General features: G+C 32.8%; 2 protein-coding genes across 4 annotated transcripts; both read left to right on the top strand.

Moving 5' to 3' along the window:
- The first annotated feature begins 6,207 nt into the window (after window positions 1–6,207).
- LOC142631366 (zinc finger BED domain-containing protein RICESLEEPER 2-like) lies at window positions 6,208–7,211 on the top strand. Its single transcript, XM_075805505.1, has 2 exons — window positions 6,208–6,903; window positions 7,008–7,211. The coding sequence occupies exons 1-2, from the start codon at window positions 6,208–6,210 to the stop codon at window positions 7,209–7,211; spliced, it is 900 nt and encodes a 299-aa protein (XP_075661620.1).
- Window positions 7,212–8,977: 1,766 nt separating this feature from the next.
- LOC142630322 (inositol polyphosphate multikinase beta-like) lies at window positions 8,978–11,884 on the top strand. Of its 3 annotated transcripts, none has more exons than XM_075804303.1 (2): window positions 8,978–9,217; window positions 10,652–11,884. In XM_075804303.1, exon 2 carries the CDS (start codon window positions 10,768–10,770, stop codon window positions 11,677–11,679), a length of 912 nt encoding a protein of 303 aa, XP_075660418.1. In that variant the 5' UTR covers window positions 8,978–9,217; window positions 10,652–10,767; the 3' UTR covers window positions 11,680–11,884. The 3 variants fall into 3 exon arrangements, with proteins under 3 accessions (XP_075660418.1, XP_075660419.1, XP_075660417.1); XM_075804304.1 differs by having other exon boundaries at window positions 8,989–9,217; window positions 10,645–11,884; XM_075804302.1 differs by having other exon boundaries at window positions 8,989–9,217; window positions 10,628–11,884.
- Window positions 11,885–12,612: the final 728 nt, after the last annotated feature.

The following is a 12,612-nucleotide window of genomic DNA, read 5'->3' as shown; positions in this document are numbered from 1 at the left end:
AAGGTAGTCACCTTCTATGGAGAAAGAGAGATTAAGAGAGAGAGATGCACTAATGTACTAAGAAATTAGTTTATTCTTCAATGATGGAAATATGATTACAATTAGGTATTTATAGAACCATGAAACTATTCTATTGGCCCACATGGCCTTATCCTAATAGTCCTATTATTCCTCATGTGCATTAATAATTTCAACATTTGTTAAATGTGATTAACATGCATTAAATGTGATTAACATGCTTGAGATTGTAACTAACTAACCAACTAACCAAATGTGGGTTCCTAACAGTTGCATTTGGTTGCAAAAAAAAAAAATGCTTAATAAAATGTTATTTTGTTTAACTGTTATTGATTTGAGTTTTGAAGTGTTTGGTTATAAGAAATAAAATAAAAAAGGTACAAAAAAGACAAAGAAAAGACAAGAAAATAAGGATTGAACATGAATAGGCAGGGAAGAACACAAAAAACATGAACATGTTCTTCTGAAAAGTTAATTTTATTTAAAAAAAATTGAGGAATTTTGTTTTTAATTTTTTTTCTAATGTGCCTCTTTTATTTATTTAAATGCTGACATAGACTTTTTTAATGTTAGTTAAAATTTTAATATTATTTTAATTGTCATGTCATTGTCTAATGTGCCAACAATACACTCTATTTATCACGTAAGCTATTTTCGTTAGTGAGATGATGATAGGGACTAAAATGAGAACAATTTTTTGATTTTAGGGACTACATCCAAAAAAAAAAAGTGGGGACCAGAATGGGAAGTGGCTCAAAATGTAGGGACCAAAAATGTATTTACGCCTTACTAATTTGTACTGCTACCACCTCAGTCTAACCTAACCCTGGTTTTTTTTAGAATTAAAATAATTCAGATTTTATTATTATTTATTTTAAAATCAAATGCTAAAATTTGGTATATTTATAGGTACACAATTTTGTAAATTTAACAAAACATTTTAAAAATAATATGCCCAATTGTGTACATTCAATGTATACATTTTTTAAAGGATGTACATTAAATGTACACATTTCTCTAATATTGAACTTGTGGGGAGTGGCAGAGTCCCCATCTAGGCCTAAAGCCCCAATACCAATCGGGCCCCGTGAAATGAATTGGGCCAAACATGTATACTTGTAGGAGGGCCCAATGGGCTATACGGTATGGAAGAAAGGCAATAGGGTCATACCGAGCACCTAGGAGGAGGAGGGCAACTTTAGTAGATTGTTCCCGAGAAGAATGCAATAAGCTAAAGAGAGCCGAGCTTTACTCAAGGCAAGGTGCACAAATAATTCATGTCTGATTTCTAGAAGGTACCTAGAACCTTGGGAGACTTCTAAAACAAGCAAGAAGGTTGAAAATCTTCACCTCTGCATTAATGAGGGGATTTCCAACTAACTTCTGCCGCATTGAATGCATATAGGACAACCTAAACAGTACAAACATCCCCAAAAGTCAAAATTCCAAGATAAGGAAAGGGAGGAAACTAATAAAGGAGAAGAAAATATCCCTGAAAACTCAGTTAGCAACAGGACAGCTATAGAGATCAGAGCAAAAAGATACCTATGTAAGGGAGAAGACAAGAAAAGAAGGGGGGACAATAAAAAGAGAGAGAGAAATAGTAGAAGGAGAAAGAGTAAAATACCAAAACACTGATGTAGTGTAACACCATGGGAAATTGAATTTTTCTCTTGTAACACGTTAGTCTTACTATGAACGAACATAACTTCATGAAATCAATTGCTTGAATTTCCCATTGTGGACTATTTATTCCCTTTTTTCTCTTTTATAAATAAATTGTCAATCAATCAAACTACTTCCCGAGGACTCATATATTATTCTTGAAGAAGGGTGGTTTTTTAATCCTATAGTACTCAATTCTGCATATTCATCATACATATTTTTTTTTAAATGTACACAATATGGTATGTGTAATGTGTGTGTGTATATATATATATTTAAATAATTTACATTTTTTATAATTCAATGTACACTATTTTTATATAAATGTACACAATTTTGTACATTCAACACACACAATTTTCAAATAATATACATTTAATTTATACATTTTTCAAATAATGTACTCAATTTTGTGTATTCAACATTCAAAAAAAAAATTTAAAAATGTACATAACTCTGTACATTCAACATACACAATTTTCAAATAATGTACACAATTAAGTACATTCAACGCACCCATTTTTCAAATAATGTAAACAGTCCTATATATTTAACGTACACAACTTTTCAAAAGAAGTACATAATTCGATTTATTCAAAGTACGCACTTTTAGAAAAATGTACATAATCTTGTATATACAAAATACACAATTTTGAATTTCCAACCTACACATCTTTTAATGAATGTACACAACCATGTACATTTAACTACACAATTTTCAAAGAATTAACACAATTGTGTAAATTCAACATATGCATTTTTTTAAAGAATTTACGCAATTCTATACATTCTATGCACACATTTTTCAAAGACTCAACATATTCAATTTTTCAAAAAATATACAAATTTCTATACATTCTACACAATTTTTAAATAATCTACACAATTCTGTATATTTAACCATGCAAAATTATGTAAATTCAACATACATTTTTAAAAGAATGTTCATATTTCTTTACATTTAATGTACACATTTGTCAAGTAATATATACAATTGTTTATATTCAACACACAATTTCTAAAAAAAAATGGTACAACATTTTGTACATGCAACGTATACAGTTTTTAAATATTGTTGTAGGTATCTCATTTTTTACCCCTTACAACTTGATCTCTAGTTCTCCAATGGCAATATCACTAGGAGGCCTATGACTAATTTAGAGCCCAATTATGGAAAGTCTTTAACTTAGAGGATGTTTTGGTGAAAAAAAAACATGCAAGAACCCTAAGAAATATGTTGATAACCATATGTACACATACTTTGACCATGCGCGAGCATGTAGTATTACATATTGCCTTGTAAATGAAGTTTTTAATGTAGAATCATGTAGAACTAATCTTACATCGCCTAGAAGAAGCCCTACATCCTCTGATCACTATAAAAGGCCCCAAAGGCTTTTTTTCCCAAAACACGACTGAATTCACTAGAACATAGTGAATTAAAGATGGATTTTTATTTTAAAATGTCATCAAGTTAAATTCGTCTTGGTTGAGACCTATTTTATTCTTGACTTCTTTGTTAAAACTTACTAATCTTCTGGTTTTTGTCTTGATAGATTGACCGAAGGAACGGTTAAAATCAAAGCTCCAAGAGTTTTCTTGTTTCAGGCAAGGAAGTCAATTTCATACCATACCGGCTGGTATGGCCGGTATTTACTATTTCGGCGTTTACACTAGTATAGGAACACTAGTGTTTTGTGCCGATTCAAATATTGATCGTATCGAACTCGTTTCGACCGTATCGGGTTATATATTGGATTTCGGTCGGAAAATAAAAATTGGCCAGTAAGTAAAATTCAAACAAATGAAAAAATATACAAATTGAAAAGAAAATAATCGTTGTCGCCAATGATTTTCTAGCATTGGTCCCATTTTACTGTTGTCCTTGTCTCCTCTTCTTCTTTTTCTTCTTCATCTTCTTCTTGCTCTTCTCTCCAACTCTTGCGCTTCTTTTAAATACATTTTGAGACTTTCTTTTATTTTTATAAAAAGCAAAGAACCTTTGTTTTGTGTGGTGGTGTGCCTTGATAGCCATCCACGTGAACTAAGTACTAACATTTCAAAATTACAACTTCCAAAGAGCTACTTTTCATTTTTTTTTTCAGAACTCAGGTTTCAAAAAAATATAGTGGGAAACTTATTAGTTTTTTATTTATTTTATAAACATATGATTTGCTAGTGACTATCAAATCTACTCATCACCATCATCTTTTTTTTTTTTTTTTTTTGCTGAATTACATCACCATCATCTAAGTAGATTGCATATTATTTTAATTAACTAACATTTCAATTAGGGGTTAACATATTAAATGAGACATAGATTTATAATTTTAAATATTTTTAAGAAATTATATATATGTCTTTTACTATTCAAGTTTCAACATATAAATATTTATATTTATTAATTTATATATATAAATATATTAAATTAGCGGTAATCTCGAAACGGTACACCGATATCGAAATATTTCATTTCTTTGATCAAACATAAACGGCTTCTAGTAAGGTATTAACTCCCTTAGTTTGAGGTAAGAGTTTAACCTTGGTTCATTCATTCTTGTTTGTATATTTTTTTTTATCCATTACTTTAATATCTTGTTTTGTAGTTAGGGTTTATTGCTTTCGTGGTTAGAAACATACTAGGTTAGTTTGATTTAATTTTATACTTGCTTTTGTGTTTGCTATGTTTTTGGGCAAGGATGTGCATGCATGCTTCGTGCATGTGTATGCATCCAGGTGAACATATGTATGCTTGTTTAGGTGCGCACAGGTTTTAACCTACAAACCTAAGTTTATGTATTCTTAATGTTTTTCCTATCTTTTTTGTTATGCATGATTAGGCTCTATTTAAGTAAGTTTAAGTTTATTTAGGTTAGCATGCAACAATAGACCATGTTTTACATCCTTCTAATTGTTAGATTAATAATTAGGGTTTATGTGTGTGATAAACAATGTGAACATGCATAAGAACATGAACATTCATTGATGCATATGTGTTGTGATGTAGTGAGGTAAGTGAGGTAAGTGAAGGTAAGTCATATATGTGAGTATGAATATGCATGTTTGATATGATGACTTGTTTCTAAATAGTGAACATGAGAATCAATGCTTTGAACGATGAACATGCTTGGTTGATGTCATGTATGTATGGTATTGTGCTTACTGCATAATAGGTGGTGAACCATGATTGTCTTTGTCCTTTTACAAACTGTATTCGAATCTTTCTCCCTCTCATATATAAATTGCACTCAGCTCTCTTATTCCAACACACGCTGAAGCAAAGTTTAGTAGTATATTTTATTTCTTTCCTATAGTTATTTCCTATGTTGTTGAGAGAATTAATAATGATGGATGAGAATGAAATCCCTGGCTTCTTATGGTCTTCATTTCCCAGTTATGACAATTTCCATCGAAGTGAGTCTGAGTTGAATTTATTGTTGTTTATCCAACAGTTACAGTCTTCTAATTCTGTTGTACAAGCAGTTGATTTCGAGGATGAGAAGGAAGAGGTTGCTGTTATCAGAACCAATTAGTTAAAGTCTTCTAATTCTGCTACACAATCTATCGATTTCGAGGACGAGGTTGTTGTTAATGAAACTAATCAGTACGGTCTTCTAATTCTGCGACACAAACTATCGATTTTGAGGACAAGGAGGAGGAGGTTGTTGTTACCAAAACCAATTTCAACTCCGAGCTTCATTGAAGTGACTCATTGGTGATGTGTATGGATGAATAGTTACGGCCTTTGGATCTCACTTTGGAATAGGAGATCACTAAGTCAAAGGCACCAATGTACACTGCTGTTGATTCCTCCAAGGTTGCTAGCTGTAGCAATTTCGACTTGGCTCTTTCTCTTCTAAGTATAGAACTTTCTAGAAGCAAGTTGGATCTTCTCAACTCATTCATGGTCTCCATTGTTGTTTCCAATGTTGAAACTTCCTCTTCCAAAATCAAATGACTTCTTTCCTCTGCCATTGAATTCTGCATTATTCTCTTCGGTTGCTCATGAGGCCATCAATCGCGTTGGCAATTGCACCCATAAATGTACACAATTAATTACATTCAATGCACACATTTTTCAAATAATATAAACATTTTTACAAGAAAGAGAAGGATGCCGTTAAAAATAAGTTGAAATCAGTTCCTAGTAGAATATGTTTGACTTTGGATTTATGGACCTCTGTTACAAGTGAGGGATATATTTGTCTTATGGAGCATTATATGGATGAGAATTGGGAATTGAAAAATATCATCTTGAATTTTTGTCATATGCCACCTCCACACACGAGAACTTTTTTATTGGAAAAAATTTTAAGTTTCTTGGAAGAATGGGGTATTGAGAAGAAAATATTTTCCATTACTCTAGGTAATGCATCTAATAATGATAAAAAGCTTAATGAGGGGGTTTATTGTTAAGTGATGGTTTATTTTTCCATGTGCATTGTGGTGCTCATATATTGAATCTTATTGTTTAAGGGTGATTGAAAGTAATAGATGACTTGGTGATTAAGATCCTGAGAAACTATGAAATATCTTAAAGGATCAGAGAGTAGAATGTGCAGATTTGATGAATGTGTCAAGATAGTTGATATGAAAAGAACAAAGGGTTTATGTTTAGATGTATGTACAAGATGGAATGCAACATATAACACGATTGATAGTGCTATGAGATATCGTTCTGTGTTGAACTGTTTAGTAGAGGAAGATGCTAATTTTAAGCATTGTCCATCAAGGGATGAATGGAATAGAGTTGAAAGGATAACTCGGTTTTTGAAACCTTTCAATAACATTACAACTCTATTTTCTAGAATTGATTACTCTACAACAAATCTATATTTTAAAGGAGTGTCTCAAATTGAATTGCTCTTACTTGAAGAAATGGAGAGCCAAGATTCATTTATCAGTAATATGGTAGAACAAATGAAAGGTAAATTTGACAAATATTGGGATTGTTATAGTGTGGTGCTAGCTTGTGCCATTGTTCTTGATCCAAGGTATAAGTTGGATTATGTGGACTTTAATTTCAAGAAAATAGAGCCGATTGAACACATTGCTGAAATGAAGGTGGAGAGCATTCAAACTACATTGTATAAGCTTTTTTTAGAATATGAATGCCCCAAGCCTATGGCCACTACAATTGTTTCATCTTGTGTTGGGAGTTCTAGTCATACTAGCGGTGCTATGGATGATCTTGATGATGATGAAGATATGGAAGATGATGTAAGTGAATTGCATTTTGTTTGGTATATGTTGTGCTATGTTTTTTTAATAATAAAGATTGTAATGTTGTGTGGTATTATTTTTCATTGCAATTTAATAATTAGGAATTTGAGCATTATGATAGTGGTCGTGGTGCCAAAACAAAAAAATCTCAGTTGGACTTGTATTTAGAAGAGCCTAGACTTAGCAAGAAGAAAAATTCAAAGTTGGAAGTTCTCTCTTGGTGGAAAGAGATACAATCGGTTTCCAGTGTTCTCTTTAATGGCATGAGATCTCATGAGCATTTTGATAACCACTGTTACTTTTGAATCAAGTTTTAGCACTGGGAAAAAAAATTCTTACTTTGTATTAATCACGTCTTTTACCTGAGAATGTGAAAGCTACGTTATGTACTAAAAGTTGGCTATATGGATTTGAAGGTAATTTAATTTATTTATATCATAATTATACAATTTTAATTCTTTATTGATTTGCTTTCACGATACCTTAAGTTATATTAAAATGTTGTATTATAGATGAAGATGCTGATGAAATTGGCCAACTTAAGCTACACTTTGCAAGTATGAATATTTGTAGTGATGAATTCGCTACCAATGTCGAGTAGATTGAGATTAAGGTGTAATTCTTATAAAATATTTACTTATTCTTCTTTACTTAATATGTTATGTTTATTTTTAAATCTTTTTTTTGTTTAGTTTATCTTTCTAAGTAATCTAACTTTACTATTATTTTAAATGCAACAGGAACATGTGAACTTAAGAAGGCTGATAACTTGATATGGTCCATGACATGTAATTTTTTTCCTTTTGAGGGAATGATATTATTAGTGATGTAAACTTAAAATATACTTTTTACAAGTTTGCTATAATGTGTGTGAATTACTTACCTTTCTACAAAAAAATCAAACATTTATTTTAAATATCTTGATTTTCCATGCTAATTATGTATTTAAATTTTTACAGAGCAAGAATCTAAACTTTTTTTACTAGTGCTAGACTTATTGATAAGGATAGGTCGTGATTCATATATAATGGTTACCTATGTTTATTTCTTTCTTGATTCATGGGCACTCTCTCTAATGACACTAGTATGTATAGAAGTATTGTCCTTATGTGAAGTGACATCTTATAACCTAAGTATGCAAATACTTCTTTGATAAAGGAGTTTGAATATAAAAGCAAACTCTAGCTTACTAGCAGGATCTCCCTTCTAACACCCATTTTGTTTTGGTGGTCTTTAAAGTTAATTAAGTTGGCTAGCTACTACTAGATGACTTTTCTATATACTGGTACAGGACAATGAATTGTACAACAGATATTCAGATTACTTGACTTTATTAACTTTTGCATCATTAGTAAAGCTACTTAAGATGATTTACTAGCTTACTTGTTTTGTTTGTTTTAAGATCTATTTCTTTTTGAAATTGTAAACTTGTAATTATATGCATTTTGACAGTAAACTACTAACATTGAAGACTTTTTCCATTATGAATTTATTACTATAAATAATTTTTGTTTTTTTTTTTTTTTTCTAATGTGGCCTTTTTATTTATTAAAATGTTGAGTTGGTAAGTTGAAAATAAGTAATAACAAAGACTAAATTGACTGCTACTAAAATGTAGGGACTAAATTGATTGTAATTTCAAAAAATAGGAATGATATGAAAGTGGTATTTTTGTTTGAGAATAAATTAGGTCGAAAGCTGGCGTAAAAGGTGTGTTTTACGCCAGCTAATCCTAATCCGCCATATCACCAATTTTTTTTTTTTTTTTCTTTCAGCGGTGGCTCGCGGCAGCGGCTATTGGTTTAACTCTGGAGTTTTAGCCATGAAGGTAGTGTTGGTGGCTTGTGTTGAGCTTTGAAGCTTCAACCATGGAAGCCGTGGGTTTGATTAAGAGATGGAGAAATCGGGTGAGGAGAGAAGAAAAAGAGAGGAAGGAAGGCTTAATACTTAATCTTTTTTCACTTAAAAAAATAATAATAAAGAGGTTGGTGACGTGGAAAGTCAGGATTGGCTGGGTAAAATATCCTGACTTTCCTTTTCATTCTGAACAATGAGAATATTCAAATACTCTATATTCAAAGTACTCGATTCCATTTCATAAAAAATAAAAAAAAGGTACTCGGATTCCCGTCTGCTGTCTCCCAAGCTCAGCCCAAGGCCGAATCTCCTTCAACGTGCTCTTCCTCTAAACTAAGCCTTCTACCCTCTCTCGCCACCACAAATTCTGATTCGATAATAACACCCGGCTTCCTTTCTTCTTTTGAGAACTGATCCTTCCAAGTTGATCTCTGCTTAGAGCCGATTGAAAAGGGTACATTTTTTATTTTTCTTTAGGGTTGTTTCCCTTTCTTTGAATAAGTTTTGTTTTGGTGTTAGTTATTGCTTCATATTGCCACTGCCGGATACCAGTAACACCATCACTCTCTCTCTCTGCTTGAATGACGTTTATCATATGAGTGGGATGGATAATCCTCTTAATATTTACTATAAATGTTTTTGCTCCACAATTTAAAGCATTTTGCTGTTTTAATGAGTCAAAAGATGAAAAATCATAAAATATGGTAAGAATATGAATTGGGTATGCACGCCAACTATATGCAATTGTCAATGTATTGTAAATATATCATGATGTATATTGTTGACTTCCTTAGTTCTTTGCCTGAAAATTATATTCATAGTATTATATCATATCAGTGGACTACATTATATCATACTTGTCTTGTTTGCAAGAAGAAGAACCATACTTTTTCTTGCCAACCATTGTGGTATTGGGCCCACATATTGTATTTCTCTGAAGGGGAAGACTATATAAATAGTGGGTGAGATTGAACTTGGATAGCATTAATACGCTTGGAATACCCTATTAAATCATTGAAGTGTCCAAACCAAACATGCTTTACGTTTGGAATAGCTATTGAAATTTTGTTTCTTTGGAATTTGGATAGAATGAATACGCTTGCATGTTTTCTTTTGTTTTTGAACAATAATACACAGCTCAACTTCCTTAAGAGTTTTTTGTTGATTTGGATTTGGAGTGATCTCATTATTAAGATATCTTTATGTAGACATCTTATGAATATGAACATTTTTCTCCTAGGTTAAGGAAGAAATGCTAGAATATCACAACATCATTTCTGTTGGACCATTTAGCAGTTTATATGCCAATCATGCATGAGCAATCTTATCAACCAACCATAAAAAGGGGGTATAGTACTATAGTACCTGTATTTTTATTTATTTATTTAAAATAACGAGTAAAGTTATTAGGTCAGAGTTCCTCAATGCAGAATTTGAAGTGATAATGCATTCAGGGACTTTCTAAAACATTTGAAACATTTAATTGATGGTATCTTAAGAATAAATTATCTGTGTTGATCAAAGGTATGACTTCTTGAGAATCAGAATATAAGAGTGCTTAATTCTAATGATTATTCAATTTCTTTTCTTTTAACCTTGAAGTTATTTTTCATAACTCGAAGATTTATTTTTCTTTGTGGAAAAAAGAATAAACAGTTTGATTTGTAATTTTTTTTCTCTGATTTTTCTTGGCGAGGGGTTTGGTGGATGCTTGGAAGGGTTTATAATTGTTGATATCTTGTTTCCATCAATGAAGTCCATTCTAAAATGGTGGTCACAATTTTATTGCTTGTTTAATGTGGAGACCATTGCCTTACTTTATTATGCAGTCTTCATTTTTTTTTGTTCATAAAATGTTTAACAGTGGAATATCCATTCAAGTCTGTAGGAGGCACTTGTTTCTTTTATATTCAGTTGCATCTGATAGAGCAGTATCTACACAAGACAAATAAAGTTGAAAAGAATCAACAGTGACTTTGCTGTGAGGTTCTTATACTCTGTACCATGCTTAAGGTCCCAAATCATCAGGTTGCTGGCCACCAGGCAGGTGATGGAAAGCTTGGTCCTTTGGTAGATGATTCAGGGCACTTCTGCAAGCCTCTTCAAAGTGATGATCGTGGGTCCAAAGAAGTATTTTTCTATACATCGTTCTCTTCCAACACTAACATTCCAAATCACATCCGCAGATTCTTTCCTACTTTTCATGGCACTCAGCTTATAGAGGCATCCAATGGGTCTGGGAAGCAACCTCATCTTGTGTTGCAAGATATTTTCTGCGGTCGCCTCAATCCATCTATCATGGACATTAAGATAGGATCCAGAACATGGGACCCTGAAGCATCAGAGGACTATATCCAAAAGTGCTTTATGAAAGACACAAAAAGATCGAGCCTTGCACTGGGGTTTAGGATAGATGGGTTGCAGATATATGAGAGCGAAGGATCAGGGTTCTGGAAGCCTGATAGGCAGCTTATCCATGAATTTACTGCAGAGGATGTTAGGTTAGTCCTGAGGAAGTTTGTTTCTTCTAACTCATCTGCAGGTGTGGACCCTGATTGTACTTTTGCATCAACTGTTTATGGTGGTTCTGGTGGAATTTTGGCACAACTGCTGGAGCTCAAAGAATGGTTTGAGCATCAAACGATTTTTCATTTCTATTCTTGTTCAGTTCTTATGGTGTGTGAGAAGAAATCAGTAGTGAAAGAAATGAGTTCCGGTGCTGAAGTTAAACTTGTTGATTTTGCACATGTCGTGGAAGGCAAGGGTATTATTGATCATAACTTCTTGGGTGGGCTCTGCTCTTTGATAAAGTTTATCTCAGAGATTCTGACCTGCTCAGACGTGCATACAGCTAAAGCTTCTCTGCAAGATCCTAGAAGGAACTACATTTATACCAATTGTGACACTGATAATTGAACATGATGTCTTAAATATAGGCTTCCTCACCTCACTGATTGGCCTGTGGCTTCCCCCTGGATGTTGAAATCTAAAGTACTGTTTAGAATTGTATTACTTTCCACTTTATTTTGAACTAAAATTTTATTGACATTGTTTAGGCTGATTCTGCGAATGACTGTTCAAGAAGTTTCCTCAATGCTGTTGTTGCCCTTCTAAGTTTATATATCTTGACATGCATGACCATTGAATATTGATTTGTGGCGCATACTGAATATTACTTAATTTTTCTAGTTATGTTCCCACTTTGTTGTTTGCTATCTAGTATCTAATGACCTATCCTTGCGTTTGGATTGTTACAGTTTGGGGGTGGGGGGGAGTATTGCTACGTAGTATCTAATGACCTATCCTTGCATTTGGATTGTTACAGTTTTTGTTTTTTTGGGGGGGGGGGGGGGGGGGGGGGGAGATTGTTTACTAGTCATATTTCAATGACAGGGTATGGTATGACTAGGAATATAAATATATTATCTATATATTTTAGCCATTATTACCAATAGTGCTAACAACTAAGAGGGGAAAAAAATGGTGTTTGGGCTGCTGTGAGACTTGCAAAAAATGGAAAGCAACTAATTTTGGACCCTTTAAGCAGCGAATTTCTTGTGCAAGCATCTTAAAATTCTGAGGGCACAGACCCATGGTCCAGAGGGAGCGGATGCTTGGAAATCATAGGATGCCATAATGTTGTACCCTTTTTTTTAAGGAATATTCCTGCAATAATGAGATCCTCCATTCTGCATGTCTATAAAGAATATTGGATGCTGTTCTTAAACAGGTTTTGCTTTGTGCCACAGTTACTGAAACTGGGTTGTGTTGTTTTAAGTATAGTGTAATGAAGATTCTCATTGGTTCAAATGTTTCAAAAGTTCCCTACATTCTAGAGTGCTGGGCTTT

Source organism: Castanea sativa, chromosome 4, assembly GCF_040712315.1.
Source record: "Castanea sativa cultivar Marrone di Chiusa Pesio chromosome 4, ASM4071231v1".
In the NCBI taxonomy this organism is placed as follows: domain Eukaryota; kingdom Viridiplantae; phylum Streptophyta; class Magnoliopsida; order Fagales; family Fagaceae; genus Castanea; species Castanea sativa.
Note: the sequence above shows the minus strand (reverse complement) of the source record. Positions and strands in the feature narration are given on the sequence as shown.

Bases quoted from the DNA above. Each gene is read 5' to 3' on its own strand.
- LOC142631366 (XM_075805505.1), top strand. From the start codon at position 6,208: ATGAAATATCTTAAAGGATCAGAGAGTAGAATGTGCAGATTTGATGAA. The intron at 6,904-7,007 runs GTAAGTGAATTG...TTTAATAATTAG, and splicing joins ATGAAGATATGGAAGATGAT to GAATTTGAGCATTATGATAG.
- LOC142630322 (XM_075804303.1), top strand. From the start codon at position 10,768: ATGCTTAAGGTCCCAAATCATCAGGTTGCTGGCCACCAGGCAGGTGAT.